This window comes from Cervus canadensis, chromosome 10 (genome assembly GCF_019320065.1).
Source record: "Cervus canadensis isolate Bull #8, Minnesota chromosome 10, ASM1932006v1, whole genome shotgun sequence".
Classification (NCBI taxonomy): Eukaryota; Metazoa; Chordata; class Mammalia; order Artiodactyla; family Cervidae; genus Cervus; species Cervus canadensis.
The window spans coordinates 25,098,273-25,112,729 of NC_057395.1; the positions used below are offsets into that span (position 1 = coordinate 25,098,273).

A 14,457-nucleotide genomic window follows, 5' to 3' on the forward strand; every position below is an offset into this window, starting at 1 on the left:
AACACAGTAGTGACATGACAATAATTTACATTTTAAAACATTAGTTTAGCTGCTGAATGGAGAATAGTGTGTGTGTGTTGGGGGGAGGAGGACTCTGGTCTAGGTGCTGCTGATTTATGAGAGCAAGATAAACATGGTGAAACTGTCTAGAATTGTGTATTTTGAAGATAGAGTCAATAAGACTGGTTTGTTGGACATTTACTTGGATGATGACTCGTACTGAGATTTGGAAGATTAGGAGGAACACCATGTTTTGGCAAGAGAACAGGAGTTCTCTTATGGACATGCTGATTTGAGATGTCTGTTTAGATGTTCAGGTGACACAGATTAAGCAGTTAGATGCGTCTGGAGTCCAAGGAAAGGATGAGGTTGGAAATAGGACCTTGGAGTCAGTGCTGCATATGTGATGTTTAGATTCACATGACTTGCTGAGGGCAGTAGGGAATGAAGACTGGTGTCTGAGGACTGGGCTCTGGGCATCCTGAAAGAGGACAGTAATCCAGTTAAGGGTCTTGAGGAGAGAATGAGGGGAGAGTTAGAACAGAGTGATGACCTAGAGTCCATGAAAAGAAACTTTTCAAGACAGGGAGGACTCAGCTGAGTAAAATACTCTGGTGAGACAAGTAAGAACTGCCCACTGAAACTAGGTGTCTAGAACTCTTTGAGAATGTGATTTTGGTGAGAAGTGAAAAGCTTCATTGAGTGGTTCAAAAGAAAACAGGAAACACAAATGGGATACAGGCCACTTGAGATATTTTACTGTGAAGAGCAGAGAAGTCAAAGAGCAGTTAGCATTAGGAAGATGTCTAAGGGCGTCTTTCTATTCCTTTTGAAAATGACAGCATATATGTATGTTTTTTAAAATTAATTTATCTTTGGCAGCACTGGGTCTTCGTTGGCACGTGTGGACTTTTCCTAGTTGTGTCGAACAAGGGATCCTCCAGTTGCGGTGCACCAGCTTCTCAGTGCGGTGGCCTCTCGTTGCAGAGCACAGGCTCTAGGTGCAGAGGCTTCAGTACTTGGGTGCATGGGCTTAGTTGCCTGGTGGCATGTGATATCTTCCTGGACCAGAGTGGAACTCATGTCTCCTACATTGGCAGGCTGATTCTTATCACTAGACTGCCAGTGAAGCCCTCTATGTATGTTGGTGGGTAATTTTCTGGTGCAGAGAGAGGAGGGGTAAGGCCAGGGAGCAGAGTGCTTCAGGAGGGAGCAGCTTTACCTGGTAAGAGGGAGGTGCAGAAGCTGTAAGTGGGTTTTATGACAGGAAGTTGAAGAAGCCCACTTCTGATGTTTTTAGTTTTTAAATGGGAATTATAAGTAAAGTCATCAGCTGACAGAGATAGGGAAATTGTGGTTAGAGGAGAGAAAAGGTGTGGCGCAGTTATCTTGGAGGAGGGGTGACAGAACTAATGCATCTTATGCACCAGCTGTGTCTTGAACACCTCACTGAGTTAGACTAGGAGGACACTCCTTTAATTAACTCAGGGTTTCAGCCTTTGTAATTTCTTTCTAAAATCACCCACCGACTTTCTTGCTTTAGTCAAAAATATATTGAAAATGTCTATTTTACAATTCTGGATCATTGTCACTGTTCTTAAAATGATGTGAGGATAGATTACATATAAATTCTTAAATGCTTACACTAAAATGTGATCTTGTTTTCTTATCTCTTGCCACATCTTATTATGAAGTACTGAAATTTCAATTTATTTGGGGTTCTTCCTGTTAATTAAGATTTTAATAGTCACATGTAGGTGTCTTGTTTCTGGAATGTGGTTGATTAAGAAATTTTTAGCACAAATCATTGCCCAGAGTCCATGAAGGCTGAGTGGATTAGACTTGATATTCTTTTGCCAGCCAAGGCTATGGGATGAGGTTTGTTCATTGATAAGCATTGAACTTCACATAGGCAGGAATGGTCCTGTGCGGCACCTCCTGTCTCCCACTTTAAGAACAAACTCTTGCTGGACCCTTCTCTAGCTACTGCCCATGCTCAGCCCGGTCCATTCCCACCTGGCGTCTCCCCTGGTAACGGCTTCTGTCCCTGAAAACTCTCTCTTCCCCTTGCTCCCAGGATCTTGGTTTTCTTCCTGCCTAATTGGTTCTTCCTTTTTAGCTTCCATTCCTGGGTGCTCCTGTTTTTCTCAGTCCCTCTCACTTCAGAGGGTCCTAGAATTGGGGGTCTCCGCCAACTGAGTGGCTTTAAAGACGGTCTGTGCCAACTCCGACTTCTCCAGACCAGGCCTCTCTTTGGAATTTGCAGCTGTCATACCACTGCTTCCTTGGTGCTGCCTCTTGGCTCTCTTAATAGATGGTGCAGGCATACCATGTCCACACCGAACTGTTGACCTGTCACACGGTGCCCCCACTGCAGCCGATGCACCTCTATCCTTCCAGCTGCTTCAGCCAGAAATCCCTGCAGTTTTTACTTCACCCTCTCTTCTTCTGACACCTCACATTGAATCCATCAAGAAATGTCAGGTCAGGTTACGTCACTCCTGTGCTTCGTCTGCCTTGACAGTACTCTGAGAAGAGCCAGTGTTCTCGGCCACATTGCAGGCCCTCATCCTTCTCCAGCCTCCATCTTGCTCACTCCACTCCAGCCCTGGTCCCCTTGCTTGTCCTGGGTCATGCTGGCTACACCCACAGGGCCCCTCAGCACTGGCTAGCATTCTCTGTGCCTAGAACCATCTGCCCTCCTCCTCACCCCACCCAATCCACATAGAGAATTCCCTCATCTCCTTGCATCTGTAACCAAGTGAGGGCCCCCTGAAACCCCCCCCGCCCCCTACCGCAATAGTCCCTCTGACACTACTGTTTCGCTTGACCCTTGGCAGGAATCACATCCTAACATTTCTTCTCCCCAGAACAGTGCCTGGCACATCACAGTAAGCACTTAGGAATGCTGGAAGGCATGGTATGGTAACCACATCAGGAGAACACTCTTTCTGTTGGCATGAATGAGAACTTTAAAAGCTAAGAAGTTGGTGCAACAGTAATTGTGGTTTTGTTGACCTTTACTGTTTGATATTGGAATACATTCTTAAATGTGGTTATGTTATACATCATTTTAATGAGTATTTCTCACTATATGTTTTTTTTTTTTTTTTGGCTAATGACTTATTACTTGCTGTTTATTTTATATTTATTTTAGACTATGGAAATGATGTTAGACAAAAAGCAAATTCAAGCAGTTTTCTTATTCGAGTTCAGAATGGGTCGTAAAGCAGTGGAGACAACTTGCAATGTCAACAACACATTTGGCCCAGGAACTGCTAACAAACGTACAGTGCAGTGGTGGTTCAAGAAGTTTTTCAAAGGAGATGAGAGACTTGAAGATGAGGAACATGGTGGTCAGCCGTCGAAAGTTGACAACGATCAATTGAGAGCCAACATTGAGGCTGATCCTCTTAAAACTAAACAAGAAGTTGCTGAAGAACTCAAAGTCAACCATTCTATGGTTGTTCGACATTTGAAGCAAATTGGAAAGGTGAAAAAACTCCGTAAGTGGGTACCTCATGAGCTGACTGAAAATCTAAAAAATCGTCGTTTTGAGGTGTCATCTTCTCTTATTCTATGCAACAAAAACAAACCATTTCTTGATCGGATTATGATGTGCAATGAAAAGTGGATCGTATATGACAGTCGTATATGACCAGCTCAGTGGCTGGACCAAGAAGAAGCTCCAAAGCACTTCCCAAAGCCAGACGTGCACCAAAAAAAGGTCATGGTCACTGTTTGGTGGTCTGCTGCTGGTCTGGTCCACTACAGCTTTCTGAATCCTGGTGAAATCATTACATCTGAGAAGTATGCTCAGCAGATCGATGAGATGCACCAAAAACTGTAACGCCTGCAGCCGGCAATGGTCAACAGAAGGGGCCCAGTTCTTCACGACAACGCCCGACTGCACATCACACAACCAGTGCTTCAGAAGTTGAACAAATTGGGCTACGAAGTTTTGCCTCATCCACCATATTCACCTGACCTCTTGCCAACCAACTACCACTTCTTTAAGCATCTCGATGACTTCTTGCAAGGAAAATGCTTCCACGACCATCGGGAGGCAGAGAATGCCTTCCAAGAGTTCATTGAATCCCAAAGCATGGATTTTTATGCTACAGGAATAAGCACATTTATTTCTCATTGACAAAAATGTGTTAATTGTAATGGTTCCTATTTTGATTAATAAAGATGTATTTGAGCCTAGTTATATTTATTTAAAATACATGATATAAAACTGCAATTACATTTGCACCCACCTCTTAAAATAACTTTTAAAGTTCTCAGAATAAGAGCATAATAAAATAACTCTTTGAGTTCCCAGAATTACAGGAGGGATTTCACCATGCAGTGATTTCTAAAGCCAAACACAGATCACGGTGGCTTCTCTAAGTTGCCATTTTCCTTGATTCTCATGTACAATCTCATTTGAATAGGAGTTTTTTAACTTTTGCTTGTTCCACTTTGAAAATAAAGCCATTCCCTGATGATATTGACATTTACAGTAGATGGTTATTGTCTAGTGCAGTGTGTTTTTCCAGATGAGATTCTTGTTGTCTTTCTTAGTAATATGACTTTGATATCACTTCAATACCTAGTATCAGAGTAAAGAAGAAAAGGGACAAGGCGGGCTGTCCCGCTGGCGTGTCTGGGCCGGGCACTCACCCCTCCCGCGTGTTCTTGTTAAGGAGCAGCACCAGGCGCTTCTGTACCAGCTGGTGCAGCACCACCAGCAGCAGCAGCACCACCAGCCCGACCTCCAGCAGCTGCAGATCCCGGGACCCACGCAGATTCCCATCAACAACCTGCTCGCGGGCACGCAGGCGCCTGCCCTCCACTCAGCCACCACCAACCCGTTCCTCACCATCCACGGTGACAATGCAAGTCAGAAGGTAACTGTAAGTATCTGTGTTTTGTTACAGCTAGTGAAATCACAGAGCCAATTTTAGTGATTAGAGATGACTGTCTCTCCGGCCCTTCCCTTCTTCCCTTCCTCCCTCTTTCCTTCTCTCTCTTTTAAAATATATTATCCCCCAGATAACTTCTTCTTAAAACCGGTTGTTTTAGCAGCTGGATGTTGTAAACACAAAGGACCTAAGCCAATTTATATATCCCCTAAGTATATCAGTTTGAATTTGCACATAAGGTTGGAAGGCGGTTTTATTTTTTTATTTTTTGGAAGGCTGTTTTATAATTCAGCAGTTTTTCAAAATGAAAATGTTTTGGTATTTTTGGTATAGTAAGTGATATGGGACAGTCCAATCAAAAGATAAGAAGTTGGTATTTTGAGAATCTTTGTTTAAGTGATTTGTTTAACTATAGAAATAGTCTAGATAATTTAGGATTATTTTTATTGTTTTGCTCAGATGTGCTAAAACTGAATTATACTTATGGTAAAATTAATATATAAACTTTAGGGAAATCTAGTTATTCTACTGGATAGAAAGTAAATCATAGTCACAATTGTAATGAAATTTAAATTCTTAATCTTATGTAAATGATAGCAAAAAAAAGTGGGTGCAGGAACAGTATACTTATACATACAGTAGCACACATTTTAAGGCTGTTTCTTTCTATTAATTCTCCCCTTCAATCAGGTCTACTTTACTGGAGTATAAATGTTTCCCCTAAATTCCAGTTGAGGGCAGAACCCTGTTAGAGGAAGGATATTGGGATATAGAATGGAGACTGGACACCAGGAAAAGGAAGAAGGGAAAGAATGAGGTGGGAGACTTGGCAAAAATGGTGTTCGAAGTCACAATGTTTGCTCTTTCCCATTACTTTGAAACCTTGCTCTTTACTGTGCTTTTAGTTTTCAGAAGCTTTAGTTTGTATTTAGTAACAAGAATTGGTTCAAAATAAAGTGTACTGGTTTTCATTACCTCTTCAATGCTTTTTGTTTACCCCACTGTTCCTCTGACTTCCTGCTTGTGAATACTGTCATTATCATTATCACAAACCTAGTTTTGCAGACTTGGAAATTTCATTGATTCTGTACTAATTTAGATTTTTTTTTTTTTTTACTGTTTTTTGCTGTAAAGTTTTTTCTTGTGTTAAAAACAAAAAGGTTATACAATATGAAATGTATTTTAATGGAAAATCATGATAGTAAACACTATCGATATTAATTACCTAATGTAGAAAAGCAAGGCTGGGAAGTAATATGAGTATCCTGCTATGTGGCAGGTATCTTTATTAGAGACAATAGTATATGGTTCCAGTCTTTAAACTATTAAAAAACCTGTTTTTTAAAATAGGGAGATTCAAAGAGGGTAAAGTTCAAAGGACAGATAGCACGTATGTGGGATCAGAACCCATGACTTCCTTATTTGTTCATTTTCCACATTACTGTGTTACTACTACTGTGGAAAAGTCCGTTTTGGAGGGATGATTTCTACTTTTCATATCTTATGAGTCCTGCCTCAGAGAGGAGTACTTCTGTCTTTGTATACAGCTGAATTTAATATAAAGCAACTGAATGTTTACCAGTATTTTCATGTCCTTACATTATGCTGAAAAGTAGCCATGCTGACTTGTAGAAAAAAGGAATAGCTGTATATACTACCTTTTATCTCAGTTATAATTTGTTAAGAGGAGATTGTTTCAAGTGTGGGCCAAAAATTTCTTTAGCTAATGCACTTGATTTTGTTTCTTTTAACTGCAGAGACTTAGTGATAAAAGTGGGCCTGTTGCTCAAGAGAAAAGTTGACACTTGAGAAAAAAACACCTAGAAATGGCCTATCCTGCTGTCCTAGCACTTCATCTGGCTGCTGTTGCAGTCCTTTTACTACACCTATGAAGAAATGCAACAAGAAACCAGCTGCACGATAAAGGATTAATTGCCATGAGAGCATTCTTGTAAGGTTTTGGTTGATGTTGCTTTGTTGCACTGAAATGAAATTCCCATATCCCCTACCCCTCTCCCAGATTATTTTGAACCTTGAAAGAAAATTTAATGGCTAACTTTGGTCAGTGAAATAATTTACATGGCAATGAGTTTATCAACTTAAGAGAAATTGAATATAGTTGGTGCACAACTAATTTTGATTATAAATTGCAGAGATGACTAGCAAAACTAAAGACTTGTTCCATTTATAAACCTTTTGATTTTATTGTACCAGTTGGAACATGAAATATGATCTTTTGTTTGGGTTACAGTGCATTTGCTCTGTGAGTCAAACCTTAAAACAAATTTCAAGGAACTGTTTAATTTCTTCTTCTAGAGTTTTATTGGTTAAATATTACAAATAAATAGGTCATCCACTGGGACTTGGCAATCTTTGTTATAAAAATTTCCTTTCTAATGGGATTTGGCCAATTTTGGTAATCAAGTTAGGATGGTAAATGTCTGCTTCTGCTAAAGTTAATTTTCTTTTGCTAAATGCTTTTTCTTTAGTGTTAAGACCTACTCATATTTTGAAGAAACCTTGAGTTAAGTGAGCTCTAAGGCTGCTGGGGGAACCAGCTCAATTCAGAATGAAAGAGGGGCCACTCTGGAAACTGCTGGTAGGGTTTGGCCTGGATCAAGTGCCTGTTAGTACCTGCCTTGTGCTGAAGTGGCTCTGGTCAGCTGAGTAGCAACAGCAGCCTTCCCCATGGTTCTGCCTTTATTGAGAACTTTCTATGCCACTGTAGATAGCTCAGGCGAAGCTATTACCTGGGTATTTATCCACTAATGAGTCACAAGAAAAATGTGTGGATTTGGTAAGAATTTTCTTTTTTTCTTTAGTTAGACAACTTCTCGTTGTTAACAGTGATTTCAAACAAACAAAACAAGACAAAAAAACCCACCACAGCAGTTCTTGAAACAGGTGAAATCTATGTTACAGCCCTTCCATGTTGGGTAGCCCCACTCCTGGGGTGACAGTGTAGCAGAGTATAAATTAAACAATTGGGGATGTAATCATTGAACTGTTCTTGAATGTGTGAATTATTAGTGGAAAAAAGACCCAGATGTAATTAGACCTCCACTGTGTACTTAGCTGGAAGAACATGTTAATTCTGCAATATGTCTCTTGGTTAAACATTGCACAGTTCTTACCTCATTTCTGTAAATAAGGTTTTGTGAATCTGTTTTGTATTGTGAAAAATTCATAAGATAACATTGATATTTTGATTTGTAATATTTCTAATTGGTAGATTTAATTGAAAAGTAAAATTAATTTATTTTTATATGTTCAGGGGAATTTTAAAGAAAGTCAAATCTTTTGTAGATAATTACAAAAAAATCGGTGTGGTTTATTTTACTTATTTAACCCACTGGTTGTTATTCTGTAACAATTTGTATAAATGGTAAATTTTGAATGTGTTGTTATTTTACTTAGATGTAAAATTCCACATGTATTAAAGAAAATGTACAAAGTTTTTGTTAATAAAATTTAATAATGTTTATAGCTCCTCCATTTTTCCCAGTTTTATTAAGATATAATTGACATCAGCATGGTATAAGTTTAAATATATACAGCATAAAAATTTGACTTACATATATTGTGAAATAATTACCATAGTAAGTGTAGTTAAACATCCCATCTCATACAGATATCAAAAAAAAGAGAACAGCAAAAAGTTTTTTTCCTTGTGATGAGAACTCTTAGAATTTACTCTCTTTAACTGCTTCCCTACATATCATGTTAACTACAGTCATCATGTTGTACATTACAACCCTAATACTTATTTATCTTATAACTGGAAATTTGAACTTTTTGACCACTTTTGTCCAATTCCCTCTCCCTCACCCCACCTCTTTTCTGTGAGTTAGATTGTGTTCTTTTAATAAGATTCCACATATGAGATCGTACAGTATTTTGTCTTTGTTTGACTAAATTCACTTAGCAAAATGTCTTCAAGGTCCATCCATGTTTTCTTGATAGCAGGGTTTACTTCCTTTTTTATGGCTGAAAAATATTCCATCACGCACATGTACATAACACAGCAACTCCATCCTTTAATGGCCATTTAGATTATTTCCATGTCTTGGCTAATGTGAATAATGCTGCTATGAACATATAAGGGTATAGATATCTCTTCAACATAAGTGTTTTTGTTGCCTTTGGATGTGTTCCCAGAAGTGAGATTGCTGGATCAGATGGTAGCTTGATAATAGCCATCTAACAGACATGAGGTGATAACTCATTGTGGTTTTGATTTGCATATCCCTAATGATTTAGTGATGTTGAGGAACTTTTCAAATGACTTTTTATATATATCTGTTGGCCATTTGTAGGTCTTCTTTGGAAAAATGTTTGTTGCAGTTCTTTGCCCATTTTAAAATTGGATTTTTTTTTTTTTCCTGTGGAGTTGTATGAGTTCTTTGTATACTTTGGCTATATTAATCCCTTATCAGATACATGATTTACAGATATTTTTTTCCCATTCTGTAGGTTGTCTTTTCAGTTTGTTGTTATATCTTCTTGGTGGATTGACCCCTTTTTCATTATATAATGACCTTCTTTGTCTCTCTTTAGTTTAAAATCTGTTCTGTCCAATGTATAAGTATAGCAACCTCTCCCTGCTTCTTTTTGGTTACTTCTGCTTGAAATGTCTTTTTCCATCCCTTTATTCTCAGTTAATTGTCTCAAAGACCAAAGCAAGTGTCTTGTAGGCAGCAGCATATTGTTGTATCATTTTTTTTTAAATCCATTCAGCCGTTCTTTAATTTTTATTGGGGAATTTAATCTGCTTTTGTTTACAGTAGTTATTGGTAGATATGGACTTACTATGGCCACTTTGTTGATTGTTTTCTGGCTGTTTTGTAGACCCTTTGTTCCTTTTTCTTTTTCCTGCTGTCTTATTCTGTGTTTTGACGTCTTTGGGGATCAACATGCTTTGACTTCTCCATCATTTTCTTTTTGGTGTAATTACTACAGATTTTTCTCATGTCGTTACATGAGTCTTACATAAAATACCTTAAAATTATAACACACCCTATTTTAAACTGATAACTAAGCACAGCTTAAGTCCTAAGCTTCACAGTTTTACTTCTCCTCCCTTCACATTTTACTGATGTTACAGTTTACATATTTTTCATATCATGTTTCCAGTAAGATTTTTGTAGTTATGGTTCTTTTTACTGTTTGTTTTTTGAGTTGTAAGTGAATTATGTGCCACCATACTGTATTACAGAATCTACTTTTGAATGTATCTTTACAATTACCAGTGAATTTCATGCTACCTTCCTTTATTTTTATGATGTTAGTTAGCATCCTTTTACTTCTACTCAACTCCCTTTAGCTTTTCTTGTAAAGCATGTCTCCTGGTGATGGACTCCCTCAACTTCTGCTTGTTCAGGAAAATCTTTATCCTTCCTTCATTTCTGGAGGACACTTTGGCCTGATACAGACTTCGTGGTTGACAGTTTTTTACTTTCAGTATTTGGAATGTATCTCCCATCTTTCCTGGCCTGAAGTTTCTTTTGGGAAATCTGCTGATAGTCTTAATGGGGTTTCCCTTGTATGTAACTTCTCTCTTCCAAAATTATTTGTCTTTGACTTTTGATATTTATAATGTGTCTCAGTGTAGCCCTGTTTATGTTCAACCTGTTTGGGGTCTTTAGGACCTCATGGATCTGTTCATACCTCTCCCTAGGTTTGGGAGGTTTTAGCATTATTGCTTTGAATATGCTTCCTGTCCCCTTCACTTTCTTCTGAAATTTCCATAATGCAGATGTGGGTTCTTTGGTTGTGTCCCATAAGGCTTTCTTCAGTTTTTCACTTTTTCCCTTGTGTTCCTCTGACTGGGTAATTTCAAATGTCCTGTCTTCTAGGTCAGGATGATTCTTTCTCCTGCATCTTCGTCTTTTTAAAGCTGTTGAATCCTTCAGTCATATTTTTCAGCTCTAGGATTTTTGTTTTTAATGGTTTCTATTTCTTTGTTGAACTTCTCATTTTGTTCACAAATTGTTTTCCTAATTTTGTTTATAGTTTTGTGTTCTTGTAGCTCACTGAAGAGGATTATTCTGAATTCTTTGACAGTTCATAGATCTCCATTACTTTAGTGTAAGTTACTAGTTTACTTTGGTGATGTCATGTTTATGTGAATTTTTGTGAGTAAATGGGCTTCTCTTCCAGATTTTACAGGTTTGTTTTGGGAGAGACAGCTTTTCACCAGTCAGCTCTGTTGAGGTTTCTGGGTGTGTCTCCTGGTAATGCTTGTGGGCAGGTGGGGCCTGATATATTAGGGTCTGTTTTTGGGGCAAGGCCCCCCTGCCCAGAGCCCTGAAAGGTGGGAGGGCAGGGGTGGTGTTGATGCTGAGAGGTCTTGGATAGGAATTCTGGCTTGTTTCCCTGCCCTAGCAAGGCTGTAGTATGGGCTTTGCTGTTGCCTAGGACCTCTGGTCAGGCTTATCTGGCTATTGAGACTGGGTTCTATACACAGTAGTAAGCAGAACTCCGAGTTAGCTTCCCTCCCTGGCAGGCACCGTTGTTTGAAAGGCCCCCTAATTAGGCCAGACGGCACTGAACTCCCTGGTAAGACAGAGAAGCAGAGGCCGTGCACGGAGTGCCACTGTAAGCATGGCTCTGGGATGGGCTGCCCACATCCGGGATGTGCTCCTGTTAGACTCTCTGGGTGAGCGCTTGTATTTAGCAGTGGGTTACAAATTGCTTCCCCTGCCCAGGCAGAGGGGGAGAACTAGTTCCAAGACGGTAAGGCTCTTGCGTTCTTGACTTAAGCCCACCAGTGTCGCAGGTTCCCTGGCTGAACAGGGCCACTGGATGTGTTCAGCAGAGCTTGGCTTGCCCAACTAGGTTCCAGGGTTGCCGGGCTCTGCCAGCTTCCCTGCGTTCTCTTCACGCTCTCTGGGCAGGCCCATCTCTGGGCAGGTGGGCCGGGGAGCCTCTCTCAGCAGCGGGCGGGGCGTGAATGAGGGTCCGCCGGCTTCCCGGCATCCTCTCTGGTGGGCGGGGCTCTGAGTGAGCTCTGGCCTGAGCGGCGCAAAGCGCGCTCCAGGGCTGGCGTCCGGCTCCATGCCGGCTTCACTGGTGAGGGCTTCACTGGTGAGATTGTCGCCGCCGGCGAGCAGAGCCGCCGGGAGCGACTGCTGCCTGGACTCACTCTGCAGGTAGGAGTTCAGTTGGCCAAGGCTGGTTATTAGCCCCCGTGCCGTCTCCACCACAGCCGACAAGGCGTCGAGGCCCTCAGATTCCCCTGCTTCTGAGGAGGTGGAGCGGGAGTAGGGGGTTCCTGTGAAGCAGCCCATGGTGCCGGGGTGGGGGCTGGATGTCCACCTGGGGACCCTCGGAGGCTCAGGGGGCCTCCTGGGTGGTGCTGTGCTGGCCCCGAGGCAGGGGCCGCACTTCATTAGTCTTACTAATTAAGGCCAGTGGTGTGGACGGAGATTCAGCCTCACCCCCTTCCCGCCAGGTCTAGGGTTTTTTAGGGGCGTCGTCTTGTGAGGACAGTGAGGTCAGAGGCCCTGTGTCACCTGCTTGGTGACGTCCGTCTTGTTTGGAGAAGATGGAGCTCCTGACGCCCTTGGTTCCTCGTGTCAGTTGGTTCCAGGAGCCTCTGGGTGCTTCGTGCTTTGGTGTCGGTGCGGTGGCGTCTTGGGGTGGTTGAAACTCGGGAGTAGACTCCGCGCAGCGTGGAGGGCAAACCACCCTGCGGCCTGCTGGTTAGGTGAGACAGAGCGCCCCCGGAAACCGCCGGTGCAGAGAGGAGGGAATGACCACAGTGGAGAAGACAGGAAGAGAAGTCACATCAGTAAAGCTGTATTCGTACTTGGTAAAGAGTGAGATCTTTTTTTTTTACATAGTTAGCTTTAACCAGAGGCATTTAAGTTAAAGAGAAACCCATGGTTGCGGGCTCTCAGCATCAGAATCACCTGTGGTCCTTGCGGATGGTCAGCCTTTATTCCAGACTTACCGAACCGCAGTATGCTGGTCTGTGTAACTGGGTCCTGGTCCTTAAGTGTTGAATGAACAAGGAAAACTGGTTTAGGCTTTTCACTTGATTAAGGAGCACATTTTAGGTTTCTGGTACACAACTGGAAAATAATTATCAGATTCTGGAAAGTCTTGTCTCTCCCAAGACTGGAAGACAGGAGCTCATTGGCAGCCTCCTCGGTTTTCACTCTGAGTCCATTGACTCCAAACAAAACATTACTGGCCACGCACCTTTTCATTTCTTGTATAAGAAATGAAATATATCTATATATTTCATTTATATACTTATATATACGTGTAGTCACTTGTCTTGGCTGTTTGTTTGTCTTGGTGTGATTCTCCATGTTTTAGTCGCTTTTCTAACTCACCTGAGGTTCTGGGTAGCCTAGCTTCGCCCCGGCCAATGGCATGCACCTGGGCTGCTGTCCCGCTTCCCTGTTGCTGAGTTTCATTCCGAGAAGTTTCTGAGCATCTGCTGCTTATTGCCCACCATTGACCCTTGGGAACCCTCTGTGTGGACACGGGGCTTCGTGGGCTGGTTACCGTTGAGACTTCTGTGCAGGTGTGCTCGCTCATGGGGTCAAGAGCAGACATTGGGCATGAATGCTCAGAAAACAAGTCTTCATGCTGTTTTCTTAAGCTCTCCTTCAGCCACTCAGAAGACGAGATAACCACTGACTCAGGATGCTCCCCAAGACAGAGTGCAGAGCCCTTGGCATTGTAAGCAGAAGTGCCTTACAACTAAATGGAACTCTGCTTTTAAAAGTAGGGGATGGACTTGTGTTTCAAATGTGAAAACTCTTCAATGAGACAAATACCATTAACCTTAAATTTACTCAGTGAAAATGAAATATACATTGATGATGCCAAGTTTTGCTATACATTAAAGTAGGCTTTTCCAAATGAAATAGTTGTGAACTTTTGCAAACTTTGGGAAGCCATTAGATTTTTCAAGTAACTTTACCTTGTTAGGAATTCATGCTAACTGTTACTCCACTTACAGTCCCATCCCTCACCTTATTATTGGCATCAACGGAAATGTCTCTTTCTTACTGATAAGTGAATGCTGACAATCCTGTAAGTTCAATAAGGACTTCTGTGATCTGTGAGCTGTCTTTGGTCACAGTTCAGGCTTGGCAAGTTTGTGCTTGGAGGCAGTGCCTCTGTGGTACCAGGACAGCCTCGCGGCTGTGGCCCCTCTCTGGCCCCAGACTCCTGGCTGCTTTGGGCCTGGCGCCCTGCACGGACACAGAACTGGGGAAGAGACAAAACTGCCAGTGTTCCGCATCCACCTCCGGGTGCTGGTAAGTAACACTGTTAGTTGTTGGGGTTATTACATTTTTTAAGTGACAAGTTATCATGACCGCTTTTCAAACAATTGCAAGACTTGGCTCTGCATTAATTCCCAGGCAGCAGCTGGGACATCTCCCACTCGCCCTTCCCCAGTGGGCGCCGGCGAGGACTGGGCCTCCCCCCACCCAGAGACCCCTGAGCACAGGGCCTTGGAACTTGTCCCTCTCTCCTTACCAGCTCGATGGCACCAAAAAGCTGTCATGATGTTACCGACCAGGGT

At 41.8% G+C, this 14,457-nt stretch overlaps 1 protein-coding gene across 8 annotated transcripts in view; it reads left to right on the top strand.

Moving 5' to 3' along the window:
• Positions 1-8,401, top strand: part of MLLT10 (MLLT10 histone lysine methyltransferase DOT1L cofactor) — a 224,178-nt gene extending 215,777 nt beyond the window's left edge. For 2 of the 8 annotated variants that reach the window (XM_043480228.1, XM_043480226.1), the window contains 2 exons: positions 4,692-4,901; positions 6,668-8,401. In XM_043480228.1, coding sequence (XP_043336163.1) covers positions 4,692-4,901; positions 6,668-6,712 — 255 coding nt within the window. In that variant the 3' untranslated portion in view covers positions 6,713-8,401. Of the gene's footprint in view, positions 1-3,157; positions 3,685-4,601; positions 4,902-5,600; positions 5,728-6,667 lie in introns of those variants that run through there. The other 6 variants (XR_006271725.1, XR_006271726.1, XM_043480225.1 and 3 more) reach the window with 6 other exon arrangements.
• The last annotated feature ends 6,056 nt before the right edge of the window (positions 8,402-14,457 follow it).